The sequence below is a fragment of the Agelaius phoeniceus genome, chromosome 2 (assembly GCF_051311805.1).
Source record: "Agelaius phoeniceus isolate bAgePho1 chromosome 2, bAgePho1.hap1, whole genome shotgun sequence".
In the NCBI taxonomy this organism is placed as follows: domain Eukaryota; kingdom Metazoa; phylum Chordata; class Aves; order Passeriformes; family Icteridae; genus Agelaius; species Agelaius phoeniceus.
In genome coordinates this window covers 34455251-34469776 of record NC_135266.1, presented here as the reverse complement: position 1 = coordinate 34469776, position 14526 = coordinate 34455251, and the positions used below count along the sequence as shown (strand labels likewise).

The 14526-nt window shown below is 49.2% G+C and overlaps 1 protein-coding gene across 2 annotated transcripts; it reads right to left on the bottom strand.

Moving 5' to 3' along the window:
- Positions 1–2507: 2507 nt before the first annotated feature.
- Positions 2508–12748, bottom strand: SHOX (SHOX homeobox). 2 transcript variants are annotated; one of them, XM_054628088.2, is made up of 5 exons: positions 12475–12748; positions 9056–9264; positions 4555–4612; positions 4368–4464; positions 2508–2775 (listed from the first exon to the last, which is right to left on the bottom strand). In XM_054628088.2, the coding sequence occupies exons 1-5, from the start codon at positions 12746–12748 to the stop codon at positions 2508–2510; spliced, it is 906 nt and encodes a 301-aa protein (XP_054484063.1). The 2 variants fall into 2 exon arrangements, with proteins under 2 accessions (XP_054484063.1, XP_054484064.1); XM_054628089.2 differs by having other exon boundaries at positions 2508–2753; positions 4376–4464.
- Positions 12749–14526: the final 1778 nt, after the last annotated feature.

Sequence of the window (14526 nt, the reverse complement as noted above, 5' to 3'; positions counted from 1 at the left end):
TCTTCAACACCGTGTATCTAATTCTCCTTCGATGGCTGTGGGTGTCCAGTACAACAAGTTACTTCCTTTAGCCTAAACCATCTTTGTACTAATGTTTATTATTTTTCAGATCTGCATTTTAGAAGTGCTAGAACCACTCCAAATATTGCTCATTCTAGCCAGAATTTCATGCATCATCATGAATAACATTTTACTTTCCAGACAATGTTTTGTTTCAATAAGAAATTGTTAGTTGCCTGAGATTTAGTCTGTATTTCTCAGCAACAAGTATTCATATTCTACCTTCATTTTGGCCTTGCTTTAAAAAGGTACTAGACTTTCACAGAGAGGTAAAAAAGGCAGGCAACTTTTATCAGCCCCAGCAAATCCAAGACATTAACTACTTCTCACATAATAAAGAGAAGGGAAATGGCACAATTTTGACGTTCCAGAAATTTTGTTTGCTAGAAAATATCAGAATTTGAAGGAGAAAAAAAAAAAACAACACAAAAAAGAAGAAAAGTCTCTAAAAATTATCCTAAGCATGAATTTTTGTTCTACAGTAATATTTTGGATTTGATAAATATCAGCAAAAGCCAAAACTAGTAATGGATTGCTAAATGAGACATAAAAAGCAGGCCTAATAATGGTGCTATTCAGAGGATAACCTTCCATGAACACAGACCTTGGTAGTGAAGGCAACAAATAACTATCTTGTTAGACGAAGACAAGACCACTATTTGTACCTTCCTCTCTCCTCCCCAGCAAAAATTTTTTAGAAAACCCAAACCAAATTAGAAGTGAATAACAGAAAATAGTAAAACTGGGGAGGAGGGTCAGTAAACTCAGACGCTTTGGTAATACAATTTAAAGGACTTCCCTGCTCTCCATCCTTGCTGGATTTGTAGTAGTTTCTTTGCTTAAGCATTAGTTTAATACTTGGTGTCCAAATCACAGGCAAAAATTAAAATGGCCAAATATTGAACTTGTCCTCTTCTACAGAGCACTTCTATGGGTTGTTTTAACTTTTTTGGATTTGTTGTTGTTTTGCCTTTTTACCTAAAATCATGTGAAAGTGTCATACAGATTTTTCAGCTTGCTTCTGAGAAATATGGCACATTAAGTTGACTAGAAATCATAGTGTCTCCCTTTTCCCATGTGTGATACATATAACTTTACCCATTCCTAGAAGACTCGGACTGTCATTTTGGCAAGGAGCTGCAATGCACCAGTCTGAGCATAAAGGATTTAAGTTATGGATCTTGCAGAATTGGTTAATAATGGAATAAGTACGGCTATTTTTTTTAATCTATAATATTTACAGTATTGCACTTTACTGCACTTAATTGCATTTCACTAAAATTAATGCTGCATCAGTATTATGCCTTAAAACCATATGTCCATCTTTGTTGTATAATTCATTCTTTCTACATCCTGTAAAACAGTGAGAGTCTGATTCAAAGATCTAGGCATTTGGGGGAAAAAATGAAAAACTGACCAGTTTCTATGGCACAATACATCTCTTTGAGTTCACGTAATTCTGGCAAACAGGTGCATTTCTTATTGTTCCCATCTTTCAAGTTATCGCTAACAATTAGTAAATTCTAGTCTCTTTTTTTCTCCTTTCAAAGGACATAGCCATTTGAGACACACACTTTTTTGTTATTGCTGCTCTTTGTTTTTTTTTTAGGAAAGAAAAGAAGGAAAATAAAAATCTGCCTTGCCTCAGATCTGAAATTCCACATTTAAATTCAAACCAGTTCTGCAGCAGCAGCAGCTCCTCAGTGATGGAAGAGATTCATGGCAGTGAAATAATACTGTTGGCAACAAAGAAATGTCATCTTTAATGGAGACCAGCCCCAAGGATTTATTATTTATTATTATTACTATTTGTTTTGTTTAGTTTTGTTCTAATATATTTCTGATCTTCAAAACGTGTTTAGTTTGACACATGCACAAGGTAGCAAAACTGACAGCAGCAGATGACGTTATGCCGGAGCGATCACTTTTGCCAGGGTCAAAAATCCAAAGTGTCCCCAATGTTCACAGATTAACATAATTTAGAGATCGTTTCCTTTTTTTTTTTTTTTTTCTCTTTTTGTGATTTTTTTTTTTAACTCTCTTTTCTCTCTCCTCCCACCTACTTTGTCCTCCGAGGAGTCTCTGACTGGCGGGTGCGTGTTTGCTGCTGGCGTGTGTTGTGTCCGGGGCCCCGCGGCGGGCGGAGCGTCCCCACCGCGCCACGCGGCACCTCCCGGCCGCCGAGTCCCTGGGGCCGGCCGGGCCAGCGAAGCGGCGCTCGCAGACCTCGGGGAAGGGGAAAGAAATAAAAACAAAACACAAAAATAAAATAAACCAAAAAAGAGATAAGGCGGCAGGGCGGCCGGAGCGCTCGCTGCTCGCCCTGCAGCCAGGGAGGAGGAGGATGAGGAGGAGCGGAGGGGCAGAGCGGCGGTCCGTGCGGGTCACACGCCCGCCCGCCGCGGGCACCCGGGGCGGGGTGTGATGGGGGGCTCGGGGCAAGCGTGTCAGAGCCCCAGGGCCTCGGCGTGCTTCCGGGCCTTCAGCCGCAGGTCGGCGATGCTGGAGTTCTTGCTGTTGCTCTTGGCGGCGGCGGCCACCACGGCGGCGGCGGAGGCGGACTCCGCCAGGGAGGCGATGGGCAGCCCGAAGGGCGGCGGCGGGAACATCAGGTAGGGCGCGTGGGCCGCCAGGTGCGGGTGCAGGTGCGGGTGCGCGTGGGCCACGCCCTCCAGCTGCAGCTGCGCCTGGACCTGGGCGGCGGGGCAGAGACACGGCGTCAGCCCCGAGCCCAGGGACACACGGACACACGGACCCCCGGGACACGCATCCCCAGCCCCGACCCTTCCCGGGAGCCCGGCGGATGGAAAGACCAACTTGTGAGCGGAGTGTCCCCCGCAATCAGGGCGGCAAACCTCCGCTCCTTGCTCAACCGAGGGCATAGAGACACGCTTAACCATCCTCCTGGTGGTTTTAAATAAATAAATAAATAAATAAATAAATAAATAAATAAATAAATGCGGCCCAACGCACGGGCGCCAACAAGTGCTAAATAGCTATTTTTTTTCTTTTTTTTTCCTTTTTTTTTTTTTTTTTTTCCAGGGATGTTTATTTATACCTTGCTAAAAACTCTTTGGCCGTGGGTCCCTGCTATACCCGGCTAGTGTTTGCTTTGGAGCTTTCTAGACCTACACAAACACATTGGGTTGACTGAGAGATTTCAGCTTCGGGTAGGTTCGGGGAGGAGTGGGGGAGAGTTTATTTATGTATTTAATTATTTTGGTCCAAATATGTCTTTTAAAAATCAATACAATTAATCTGTCAGCTCCACGTGTCTCCGAGATGGAGAAGGTGGTGGAGGGTCCCTTTGGGCTGGAAAAAAATCAATTCCCCGATTAATTGACAAAAAAAAAAAATAGAAAGAAAAGAAAAAAAAAGAAAGAAAAATAAAATACCGACGGAGGAAGAGTTACAACCGGCTAGAAGCGGAATGGAATTTCATCGCCCTCGTCCCGGTTTTCCCCAGCGGCCTTCCCCGGGTGGCTGCGCCTCGCTGGGGCACGGACCCGGCCCCGCAGTGGCGTCGGAGTCTGCGCTCCGCCACTGCCCCTGTCCTGGCTGGCCATCAGGGTGGCAAAGCATTTGGGAGCAGGCTCCCCACCTCCGGGGTGGTCACATCATCGGAAAAGGACCGGTCTCAACAGCCCGCCCGGGAATGAGGAGAGGAACGCAAGGGTCCGCATAGTGTTTCCCCCTCCTGGTTTGGCCCAGCGGGTGGAGGAGCCGCCCCCGCCGCGCTCTCCGGGCCGGGAGGAGCCCAAAGTCCCCCGGGCTGCTCGGACCGAGCCGGGCCGGCCCTCAGAGGGCGGGCGGGCTCGTCCGGGCACTGCCGGGCCCGCCCCGCCCGGGGAAGGCGCTGCGGCCCCAGGAGCCCGGTGGGGTCTGCGGGCGGCCCCGGGAGCCCGGTGGGGTCTGCGGGCGGCCCCGGGAGCCCGGTGGGGTCTGCGGGCGGCCCCGGGAGCCCGGTGGGGTCTGCGGGCGGCCCCGGGAGCCCGGTGGGGTCTGCGGGCGGCCCCGGGAGCCCGGTGGGGTCTGCGGGCGGCCCCGGGGCCGTGTGCCAGCCCATGGCACGGCGGCGGAGGGCCCTGAGCCCCGCCGGCGCCTCCCGGGCCGTGGGACCCCCCGCTCCGTCCCGAGCAGCGCTGAGCTCCCGAAAGCCGGGCGGGGGCTCCTTCGCGAAGTTTTACAGCCTGTTTTTAATACGTGCCAACTTCTATATAAATGGCACTTGTAAACGTGTCCGGCTTCCTCCCGTGCAAACGAATGGGGGTCGGAGCTTGCTGGGGGAAAGTAAATTAAAACCGGAGCTAGCTACCTGTTGGAAAGGCATCCTCAGGGCTCCCATATTCACATAGGGGGCTACTCTGCAGGCGTCTAAATGGCTGGCGGTTCCCAGGATCACACCTGCGGAGAGACACAGGGCCGGGTGAGAGGCGAAGGCGCCCCGGGGCTCCGAGGCCGCCAGCCCCCGGCCGGTCCGCACCCCTAACCCACCTTTGTGCATCTGGTTTTCCTGCTTTCGGCACTTTGCTCTCCTGTTCTGGAACCAGACCTGTGAAAAGAAAAAGCAAACAAAAACAAAACAACAAAAAAAAATGGAGGTGGCCCAGGCAGCTGCTGAGGGAGCATTATCTCAGGAGCTAGGGATGGAGGGGTGAGGCCAGTGACTGCACAGCTTTGCTGAGGTCTCCCCTCGGGAGCAGTCGAGGGGATGAGCTCGGCCCCAGGCGGAGGGAGCCCCTCTCTGTGCTGCTGAGGGGCTGTTCGGGGGCAGCTCCTGCTCCTTGTTGTGGTCCCTCAGTTGAACCCAGGAGTTGGACAGCACTCTCGCAGAGGGAGAGACCGGGAGCCTGCCGCTCGGCACCGGTCCCGGAGGGCCCCGTGTCCCCTGGGCAGGCAGTGGCATTCCTTCTGCCACCCGTCTGGAGCGACACTTACAGTAAGACCACCCGCAGGACGGAGGGGACACTCGTACCCTTCCCAGTCATCCTAAACAGCCCGGGAAGAGCCAGCGTGGGCCAGGTCAGACTCCGGGGTCTGGCCCCCAAGAGACTGGAGCTCCTGCCCTCTCCCGAGCTGGGCTTAAAATCGATGATCTCTGGCAAGATGCGAGACACTCAACTTTCGTGAAAGGGTCTGAATCATTCCCCGTTCCCTAAATGTTAAAGAAAACAAAATCCGCTTCTGCAGACCTCTGGCCAGACAAGAGCAGCATCTTTTGCAGGCTGGGATGTAAAGAAGTGCTCCTGCCCCTACCCGAGGAACGCCTGTAATCCGATAATGCTTCCCCAATTCCAGCCGTTCTCACTCAAACAATCGAAGAACTTTGCAGTTGCCACTGCGCTTCCCGTGCCTCTTTTCCAGGGGCATTTCAGACTTCCATTACTTTTCCCCTTCTGCCGTGCTCGATTAACAGCTCGCCCCAAAACATCATCAGAAACGCGGGCCAAAATATTTTGCGGATCCTTATCTTTACACCAAAACCTACCGAATATGGACAAACATTGACTTTCACCGCTGATAAAATCTTGTGGCTAAGTAAACACCTACAACCTTTGATGTTCTTGCACTTGCCAAGAGATCATACGGTTAATTAATACTAACTGCACTTCCTACATCAAATTTTCCCTTCAAGCTTTCTTCAATTGCCTTAATGATGGTCATTTACAACGGAGTAATTAGTGCAAAGAAAGGCTTCCGAAGGCATTAATTACCTCGGGTACCTCAGTGATTTTCTTAAGTAGGAATTGGCCTTCTCTGATTTAGCGCGCCATTTCTCCTGCCTAGGGTGTCTGCGGGGGAAGCGCGCAGCGGGCGACTGCGGAGCGCAGCGGGTGCGGACAGACAGACCGACGGACGGACAGACAGACAGCCAGACAGATAGACAGACAGACCAGATCCACCCACCAGTCCTGGTTCCTGTCCCTGATGGCTGTCGCCAGCTCAACCCTCCCCGTGCTAAGCGGGCATCGCTGCCGCCCCGCTGCCCTGCGCAGCACAGCGCGGCACAAGCACAAGCCTATTTTTCCCTACCAGCAACACGCAAATATTAGCAACATGCATCGCTTCTCCTTTTTACTGGACCGTTAGGGATTTATACACATGTACAGATGTATTTAAATATAAGCATGCAAAATATTATCGAGCTGTAGCGACAATAATACATCTTCTTTTACTGTGGTAAATCCTTGCAGGAAATCTCCTTGTATGTATTCCCCATGCCCCCCCGCCTCGACAAAGCAGTGTAAATTGTCAGAAGAAATTTAAGCAGCGTTTAAACAACTTCTCTTGCAAATCAGAACATCTTTCAAACCGAAATTATATTTAAATCTGGAAAACGAAGTGGCCTTTCCCTTTAGCTACGAAAAAATAAGGTTATGAGGAATAAAAGTGATGAATTATCCACTGCATTAAGCGATAATAAATCAGGCTTGGTGTGATTCGCGATCAATTCCAATTAGTCATGAATATGCTAAGTAAAGCACAGTACACTGTTTTAGACAGTTATTTCTTCATTAAGGATCACTCAGTGATTTCTTTCACAAATGCTCTAATCTGATTTCCTTTTGATTTCCATTAGAGACAGTGAATAATGACATTTAATTTAGCCCTGCACCATAAACCCAAAGATATTTGTTGTAATTGAATTACTGCCTGCTCCTCACTATGGTCTCATAACTTTCAATTATAACCCTGACAGCTGGGTGATATGAGTTTCCAGTACAACACTAAAAATAAAAGGTTAATAAGGACTAGCTACCATAGGAGCTTCAATTTATTTACAGCAAATTTCCACGCTAAATTGAAACTATATCCTTTAACAGCAAGGGACAAGAGGTTCAGATAGGAATTAGAGAACAATTCTGAAAGTATTAGGGGGGAAAAAAAATAAAAAACAAACCTTTCCCTTTTCTGCCTTTTCCTTTTTTTTTCTGCTTCTACTTATTGATGGATATTAACTCTGTGCTTATTTCCTAATTAATTATCCATTTTCCCACTTTTTCCCCTTTATACCTATTTTATGTATAAGGATTTTTTTAATCCACACAAACCTCTTTTATAAAATTAATAAATACATTTTTTTTAACCTCAGTCATAATCTCCTCCTGATTTTTTGCAGGGCTTTTTTTCTTTTATTCTGTATGTGTGTGCTGTTTTAAGATCTGTAAGCACTTGAAGCACCAATTTTCCTGTAACTATGAACATCCTGTTAAGGTGCTCCTCAGTAATAAAGTACTTGAAAGAAAGAGTGCAGAATTCAATTACAAGTAATTTATTTTTATAGAAACAGTACATCAAGGCCTTGGAAAGATATTACAGAGCCCAAGTAAGAAGATCTGGGAAGATGACATAAGAGTTGATGTCCCCTTCAGCAAAAGTTTAATCTTTTCATTAATTTATATGGTGTGGTTAGATCAATCTTCCAGGAGAAAGTAGGCCAGCAGCACTCTGAACCCCTGCAATATTCCCTGCAAGCTGCCATTCCTAAGGCGTGTGCCCGGCACCATCCCTTGCCCTGCTCGGTTTGTACTGAGACTCAGAGGAGCTCAGGGGAGAGTAAAACCTTAAAACCTTGAAAGAAGAGGAAAGAAGAGAAAAAAAAAAAAAAAAAAAAAAGAAAAGAAAGAAAAGAAAAAGGGAATGAAAGCAACTTAGGTACTTCATTTATTTCAGGATCTGCCTCCAGGAGACAATTGTTTAAAGCGAAGTAGTGGCTTGCTCAGGCAAATGCTGGCTGAGCAGTGTGCTGTCAGCTTGCCTTCCACACCTAAGGAGGGGCTCCAACAGACCCCTCTCCCCACTCCAGCTCGGGGCCGTGTTTCCCCACTTCCCGCTGTGCCCCGGGCGTGAGGTCAAGGCATGGAGCCTCCGTCTCTGCCCACAGAGCCATACCCTGCCCATGTGCAGCTACCCGCACACTCCTACCCGCAGGTATACGTATACATGGGCATCTCTCATCTCCAGGGTGTCAGGGCGTTTTGTTCAGTGGAGGGGTTGCCTTGCTGACTTTTTCTTTTTGAGTTTTAGTTTGGTTTGTGTCTGTTAGGCCAAGTATAGAATTTTAATCCAACAAGAGATTTCCTTCAGGTTTCTCCTGCTCTGGGCCTGCTCAGAGAGCCACAGGTTGATCTTATTTTTTCTAGGTAGATTTTTTGTTAATTATTTCTATGTTGGGGTTTTTTGTTTGGTTGAGGGTTTTTGTTTCTTTTAATATGACATCTGTTTTGTGGAAGCATTCCCTAGTTGGCTTGGGGGAAGAGGGAGTATTTTTCCTCTGCATCAAACTGAAAATCAAATTTTAAAATAATCGATGTGGAGCCACCCAAACAGACAGCTCTGGTGGCCCCAGGACTACAGCAACCCGGATCTATTTTCAAGATTTCGAAGTCTAATTGGCATTTAGCTGTCTCTGAAGTGGGATGGGAGGGACGGGGGGAACCTCCACCAGATGGGGTGGCATGCATTCATACGCTTGCTGTGCGAATCAGAGCCGGCACCTTTCCCCCGGCTCTGGCTAATCCCGTCCCTCAGCACTCAAACTGTCTAGCCTTATTCAGGCGATTGTTTTCTGGCCTTTTCCTTTTTTTTCCCCCATAATGGCCCCATAATAGAAAAAGCGGGAAGAAAATAAGGATTAAGGGAGAGTAAATGGCACGTTTGCAAGGAGGGAAAAAAGAAATTAAAAAAAAAAAGCAGTTGTTCAGTTATTAGAGACTTGTCAACACTATCACCACCCAACCACCCTACCCTACACATATACCAAAAAAAATTTTAAACCACCTTCCTAGGAAACGCTAGACAGGGGCAGATATTCCCAGAGCAGAATAACTGTTTGGCAGGACAGGTACAGCAGACTTGCAAACAGCTTTCCCATCACACGTGTCACCTCTGCCTTCACCTCCCCGTTCTGCATGAAACGGGGCACTGTGCTAGGATCCGCTGGCAGTTGGGAAGGGAGGCGAGCACATTTCCAGGAACAGAGCCTTTCTCTTACCTGAACCCTAGCTTCAGATAGTCCCAGCCTCTGGCTTAGTTCCTCCCTCATGAAGGCATCCGGATAGTGAGTCTCATCAAAAAGTCTTTCCAGCTCGTTCAGCTGCTCTAGTGTGAAATTGGTTCTGCTTCTCCTTTGTTTAAGCTTGGTCTGTCCGTCTTCATCTTCTGACTTCACATCTTCCCTCTTCTCTTTGCATTCGTAGATCCCTGCCGGGAGGGGGAAGAAGAAAACGACGCTGAGCCTCCCCTCGCACCTCTTCGAAATTCTCTCACATAGGGGTCTCCCTCCTCCCCTCTTCGTCCCCAAACTCAGCACAACTTGCGGGTGCAGCTGGCGGAGGGGGCAGGAGGTCCCCGGGCAGGCCCTGGAGGGCGAGAGGGGCTGAGCTGCGCTACAGGCTCCGCGCCGGGCCGGGGGCAGCTCGCCCCAGGGCCGGAGGGAGGAAGGGAGCCGCGCTGCCTTGCCTGTCTGGTGCCCTGTCAGGAAAACTGTACAGATACATATAATTTTATTTTCTTTCCAGGGTTAGGAGGAAGCCGCTGGTACGGGCAGTTCGGGGAAGGGGTGGTAGGAAAACCGCCGGCCCCCCGATACCTCCAGGCAGTGGGAAGAGGTGGGGGAAGGGGGTTTCTCCGGCGACGTTTTCTCCCAAAGAGGGTTGTGCAAGAAGCTCCCTACCACTGTCATTGTGAAGCCACGATGATAGTATTTGTCTCGTTAAAGAAACTTTCCCTGGGCATGAGACAGAGACCGCCCGTCTGTCTCCTCCTCAACACCCCTCTTTCCCCCAGAATACCTGCCAGCGGCTCGAAACCCCGGGGGAGCCGGTCCCTGTGCGGGACAGCGGGCTCCAGGGCCATGGGTCACCCCCAGCCCCTCCGGAACAGCAGGAACCCTCCCAACCTCCAGGGACTCCAACAGGGCTCTGCGACCAGAGGCAGCCGCTGAGAATGCTTGTCCCGGGCAGAGGGGAGGCTGTGGGGGCAGCGGTAAAACAGTTCCCCTTTTCTGTCTTGGGTAGGGAGATTTCTTTTGCTTCGCCATATTATTCCCTACGTTTTTATTATTATAATTTCCCCGCCTTTTCCTTAATGCCGGGAGGCCTAAGGCACTGTCCTTCTTTCAAACCCAGCTAACGAAAACAGGAAGGGATGCTGGAGCGAGGGACACCACTTTAGGCTGAACCGGTTCCCCGGGATCCCCTGCCTGCCTGGGGCGCCCGCCGGGTGCGCATCCAGCGGGGCACCAGCGGAGTCCCGGGACGAGCCCTTCCTGACTGCCTCCTTTGTCCTGCCTCACCTTCTGGGTGGTGTGGATTTCGGGGAAGTCGCATCTGCGGATGATCCCGAATTAATTCCCTTTTTCCTCACCAAGTACACAGGTATTATATACATGTATACGTATGTATACACACACAGAGAAATGTGCTCATGGACATATATTAACCTATGTACTTAGGAGCATCCCAAAATGCAAATTATAAACTGCAAATCGTTAGTTAGTTAAACGTAATAAAGCGTTCTGAATCTAGGCTTAAGTCAGGCCGGACCCAAGCCGAAGCATTCGTTTTCACTTCCAAAATGAAAACTATCCCTGGCCGTGATCGTTCCTCCGGGCTCCGGGCTGATACTGGCTGCATAAAACTTTGGGGAGGGTCTGGCCTCCGGATGGGGAAATTCGCTGGTTGGTTTTAATGGCGTTTTGTTCTCATTTCTCCTGTAAAGGGAATCCCTATGAAAAGACGAGGGTGCTAACCCAGCAAATGCCTAGGGAAAATCAGGCGCGTTCAAAAGCTGTCTCTTTTCCGAGGCTACAGCATGTCCGTGATAGGTATAAAATATTAACTAGCATATCGGTGGGACTGAAATCACACGCCGGAATCAGTTGAAATTAGACTGAAACCTGGCATGAATTTAAACTGTCACAAGCATCTCAGCTCTTTCCAACTCCTCCCTTCCATCCCCACCCCCAGCCCCTCTCCGTAGATTAGATTAGCTAAACATACAAGTCAGAATTTCGATTCATGAGAAAAAGGGAAGAGTAGTAGAGGGGGCTTTTTCGTTCTTTCTCATTCTATTTTTAATTCCTGAAGCATGCCCTGCTTTCATTTTTTTTTTATCATCTCCTGCATCGAATTATTCCCTTAAACTGAATCTCGTTTTTCAGTCTCTCGACCAGAGAAGGAAAATAAGCAGAGCTGAGTGGTACTGGCTTGTGCAGAAATATGGGTAATATTCGGGAGTACGGGATTATACCTCGTTCTTCTGTTTGGGAGCAGGTAGAAAAGAGAAGGATATTAAATAAAAGTTTGGGCTGAAAATTAAATCTCCCAGTGTTATATTAAACAAGATCAAACAGTAGGAAACAGCTGAAAGGCTGGTTGTTGTTCCCCAACCTATTAACCGGTTTTTATTACCCCAAGCTAGCCAGTAGCTCCCCAGGCAGGTCCACCTGTCTAACTTGCCTAGAGACACTTTCTCAACTTTCTAATCCCCCCGTCCTTTTAATTCTCTCCTTCCCCTGTGAGTCTGTGCGGGATTTTTAGCTGTCTTGGTTTAAAAAATATATATTTTTTAAATTGTCGTTGTCGTTGTTGTTGCTTAGAGAAGGGATGGGGTCGGCGGGGTGCCGTGCTGCCCTGGCCCAGGTGAGAGGGAGGACTGGCAGGGGACCGAGGGACCAGTCGGCCGGGCCGGCCGGTGCCTCTGGCCGCAGCGAGGTTCTGTCTCAGCGGCTCCGGGCAGCTGCCCCACAGCCAGGCTCCTCTCCTGCTTCTCGTCCCCGCCGGTCGGAGCCTCCGAGAAGGGACAGGCTGACCGACCCAAGACAAAATGTCCAGAGAGAGCCCTCTCCACCTCCCGCTTTCTCCCAGAACGAGCAGCAGCATCCTGACGGCCCGGAAGCAGGAAGAACAGGTCTCCCAAGGCATTAAAACTCCCCGGACAAGGTTTCCTCGTACAAAAATACACAGATAGAGACAAAAACGTCTGACGTGCTGCGCTGCCCCCTTCCCCCAGGCTAGAGAACGCCTAACGCACCGGATCGATTTCGGATGTGAACGGGGGCTGGCGGGGGGGCAGGACCGAAGTTGTGACTTGTTTTTCGCGGCTACGCTCACGTTGTGCATGCAGGAGTACGTGTTCCTAAGCCTGTGTTCCCGCCGCCGCGGGAGGCAGGCAGGCAGGCAGGCAGGCAGGCAGGGAGGCAGGCAGGGAGGGAGGCAGGGAGGCAGGGAGGGAGGAGGCGGCCGCCGCAGGGACGCAGGATGCGGGAGCGATCCCGCTCGCCCCGCCGGGGCCGCACCGGGGCCGCGGTGACCGAGCCGCCCCCGCCGCGGAGAGCCAGGGGTGGCCGCCGAGGGGACCGGGGCTGCCGGCGAGAAGCGCGGGGCGAAGGGCTCCCGGCCCTGCTCTTACCTTCCGCTGTCCTGCCCGTGTTGAACTCCTTCAGTTTGTCCTTGTCGCTCTCTACGTGGTCTTTGAAAAGATGCACCGGGCAATGGTTGCTGCTCTCGGTCATGTCCTGCAGGTTAGAATCAGAGTTTCCAAGCTCCCTAGAGCGAGCCAACCCACTCTCCAAAACTTCCCTGTACGTGATGGTCTCCTTCTTGTTGCCGCTGCCACTGCCGCTGCTGCTCTCTTTGCTTTTCTGGTCAAAAGATTTGGATACAAAAGCCGTAAGTTCTTCCATGGCTGCCCGGTGATCTTATCCACAGAGATCCACTTGTTTTCAATCGGAGATGTGGCCGTCCTCCGCACGCTGTTTTTGCACGTAGAAGATGGGCTGTATAGGGTTAGATCACTCCTGCTGTTATTTATGCCTTTCAATTTGAGATCACACTATTTATACATGGCTACCTCAGCCCAACCCCCAGCTCTCCCTGTCTCCAGCAATTACTGACTGCTCCATAGTCGCAGGCGGACTCCGAGCAGCTATCTCCCCCACCTCAGTCCAGCAATTGGCTTTCTTTTCATTTCATCACTCTTTGGCATCTTTGCACCTTGATTTAGGGAGGCAAAGAGGCAACAGCGAAAAAGAGGGGGGGAGAGGGAGACAGAGAGAGAGAGAGAGAGAGAGGGAGAGGGAGAGGAATAAAAGGGAGGGAGGGGGGAAGAGGAAAATATGAAAATAGGTATCTACATTCTGTAAATGGGTTGCAGAAATGAGAGTCGAGGAAGACTTAATTGATTTTAAGGACATCCTGTGCGTGGCAACACTGTGAGTAAAAACGGACCCACAGCTAACCAAATAACTGAGCTCCTGCAATTAATTGTATCGCTGTCAAGAGGAAAGGAAAATGAGTGTTCAATAAAAAGGTAATGAATAAAAAGCCGGAGATGTGCATTTTTTTGTAATCATTGGAAATTCTACCTGATTTGCTATTTAGCTAATTTATCTTAAGTAAACGGTGGAAATAATCGGCGAAACAAAAATGCTGTTTTAAAAGTGTTGCCTGTTCTGGCTGGCGGTGGGTGGGTGGGTGCACGGCGGGGGACGTGTGCTGCAGCTAAACAAGTTGCGAGGTGCCTCGGAGGTCCGTGTCGGTGTGTTCGGAGGATGTGGAGTGGGTTGTTTGGCTGTGGGCTATCCATAGGTAGGGAGTCTCTCCAAATGTATGTGAACGTTGCAGGATCTGTCTCCTTGTTTATTGTTACTATGTTGTCTGAAGGTACTGTAGGGGGAAATTAAAATCTAAAATGTTTCTCTGGATATCGAGCTGTCCTGCTGCATGCAGCAGAGGGATAATTTGATAACATGGGACTGTGTACACGACAAACAGAGCATTAAACCTTTTTTTTTTCTTTTTTTTTTTTGCCCCAACGAAACATACCCTGCCGGATTTAACATAGAACTCGCAATAATTTTCCCACCTTGATCTTGGCAGGCTGCAGTTATTTTTGTTGTACTCCTGGAATAATTATTATTCTGTGCGCCTGAATAGCTGCCTGAAATTCGTCTCCAGATAACAGCGCCGGCATTTCCAGCGCCTCTCCGCACCGTTTGATCCCCATGCGGAGCCGACTTCCCAGCTATTTATTTCTGTCTCTTCTCCTCGGGTTTTAACGCGAAGGGTTTTTCGCTATTTGGAGGAATTTTGTCTTCTGGTCGTTTAGCTTTTTACGTCCTTCTCGTTCCCCCGCCTCGAGTTTGAGATAATCAGAGCTCATCATCACGCCACCCTCTGCTCTGAATCACAACCAAAGCAGGCTCCTTGTTGGAGCAAGGGGCCATTGTTTCTTTTCCGGGGGAGTGTGGGACTGTTCTGAAAATTAGCAGAACATTAAAACGCTAAAAATACATTTAATTAATCCAAAGGTGCCCCCAGCACCAGAGTTAACACTTCCACAGGAGGAGGGGGAAAAATAATAATCGAGGAAGCAATTAATAAAGAGCTTAAAAAAAAATCAATCTCCCCCTGTGCGAATTTAAAATGATTATCTAGCGGGCAAGGATTGATCATTTGATCT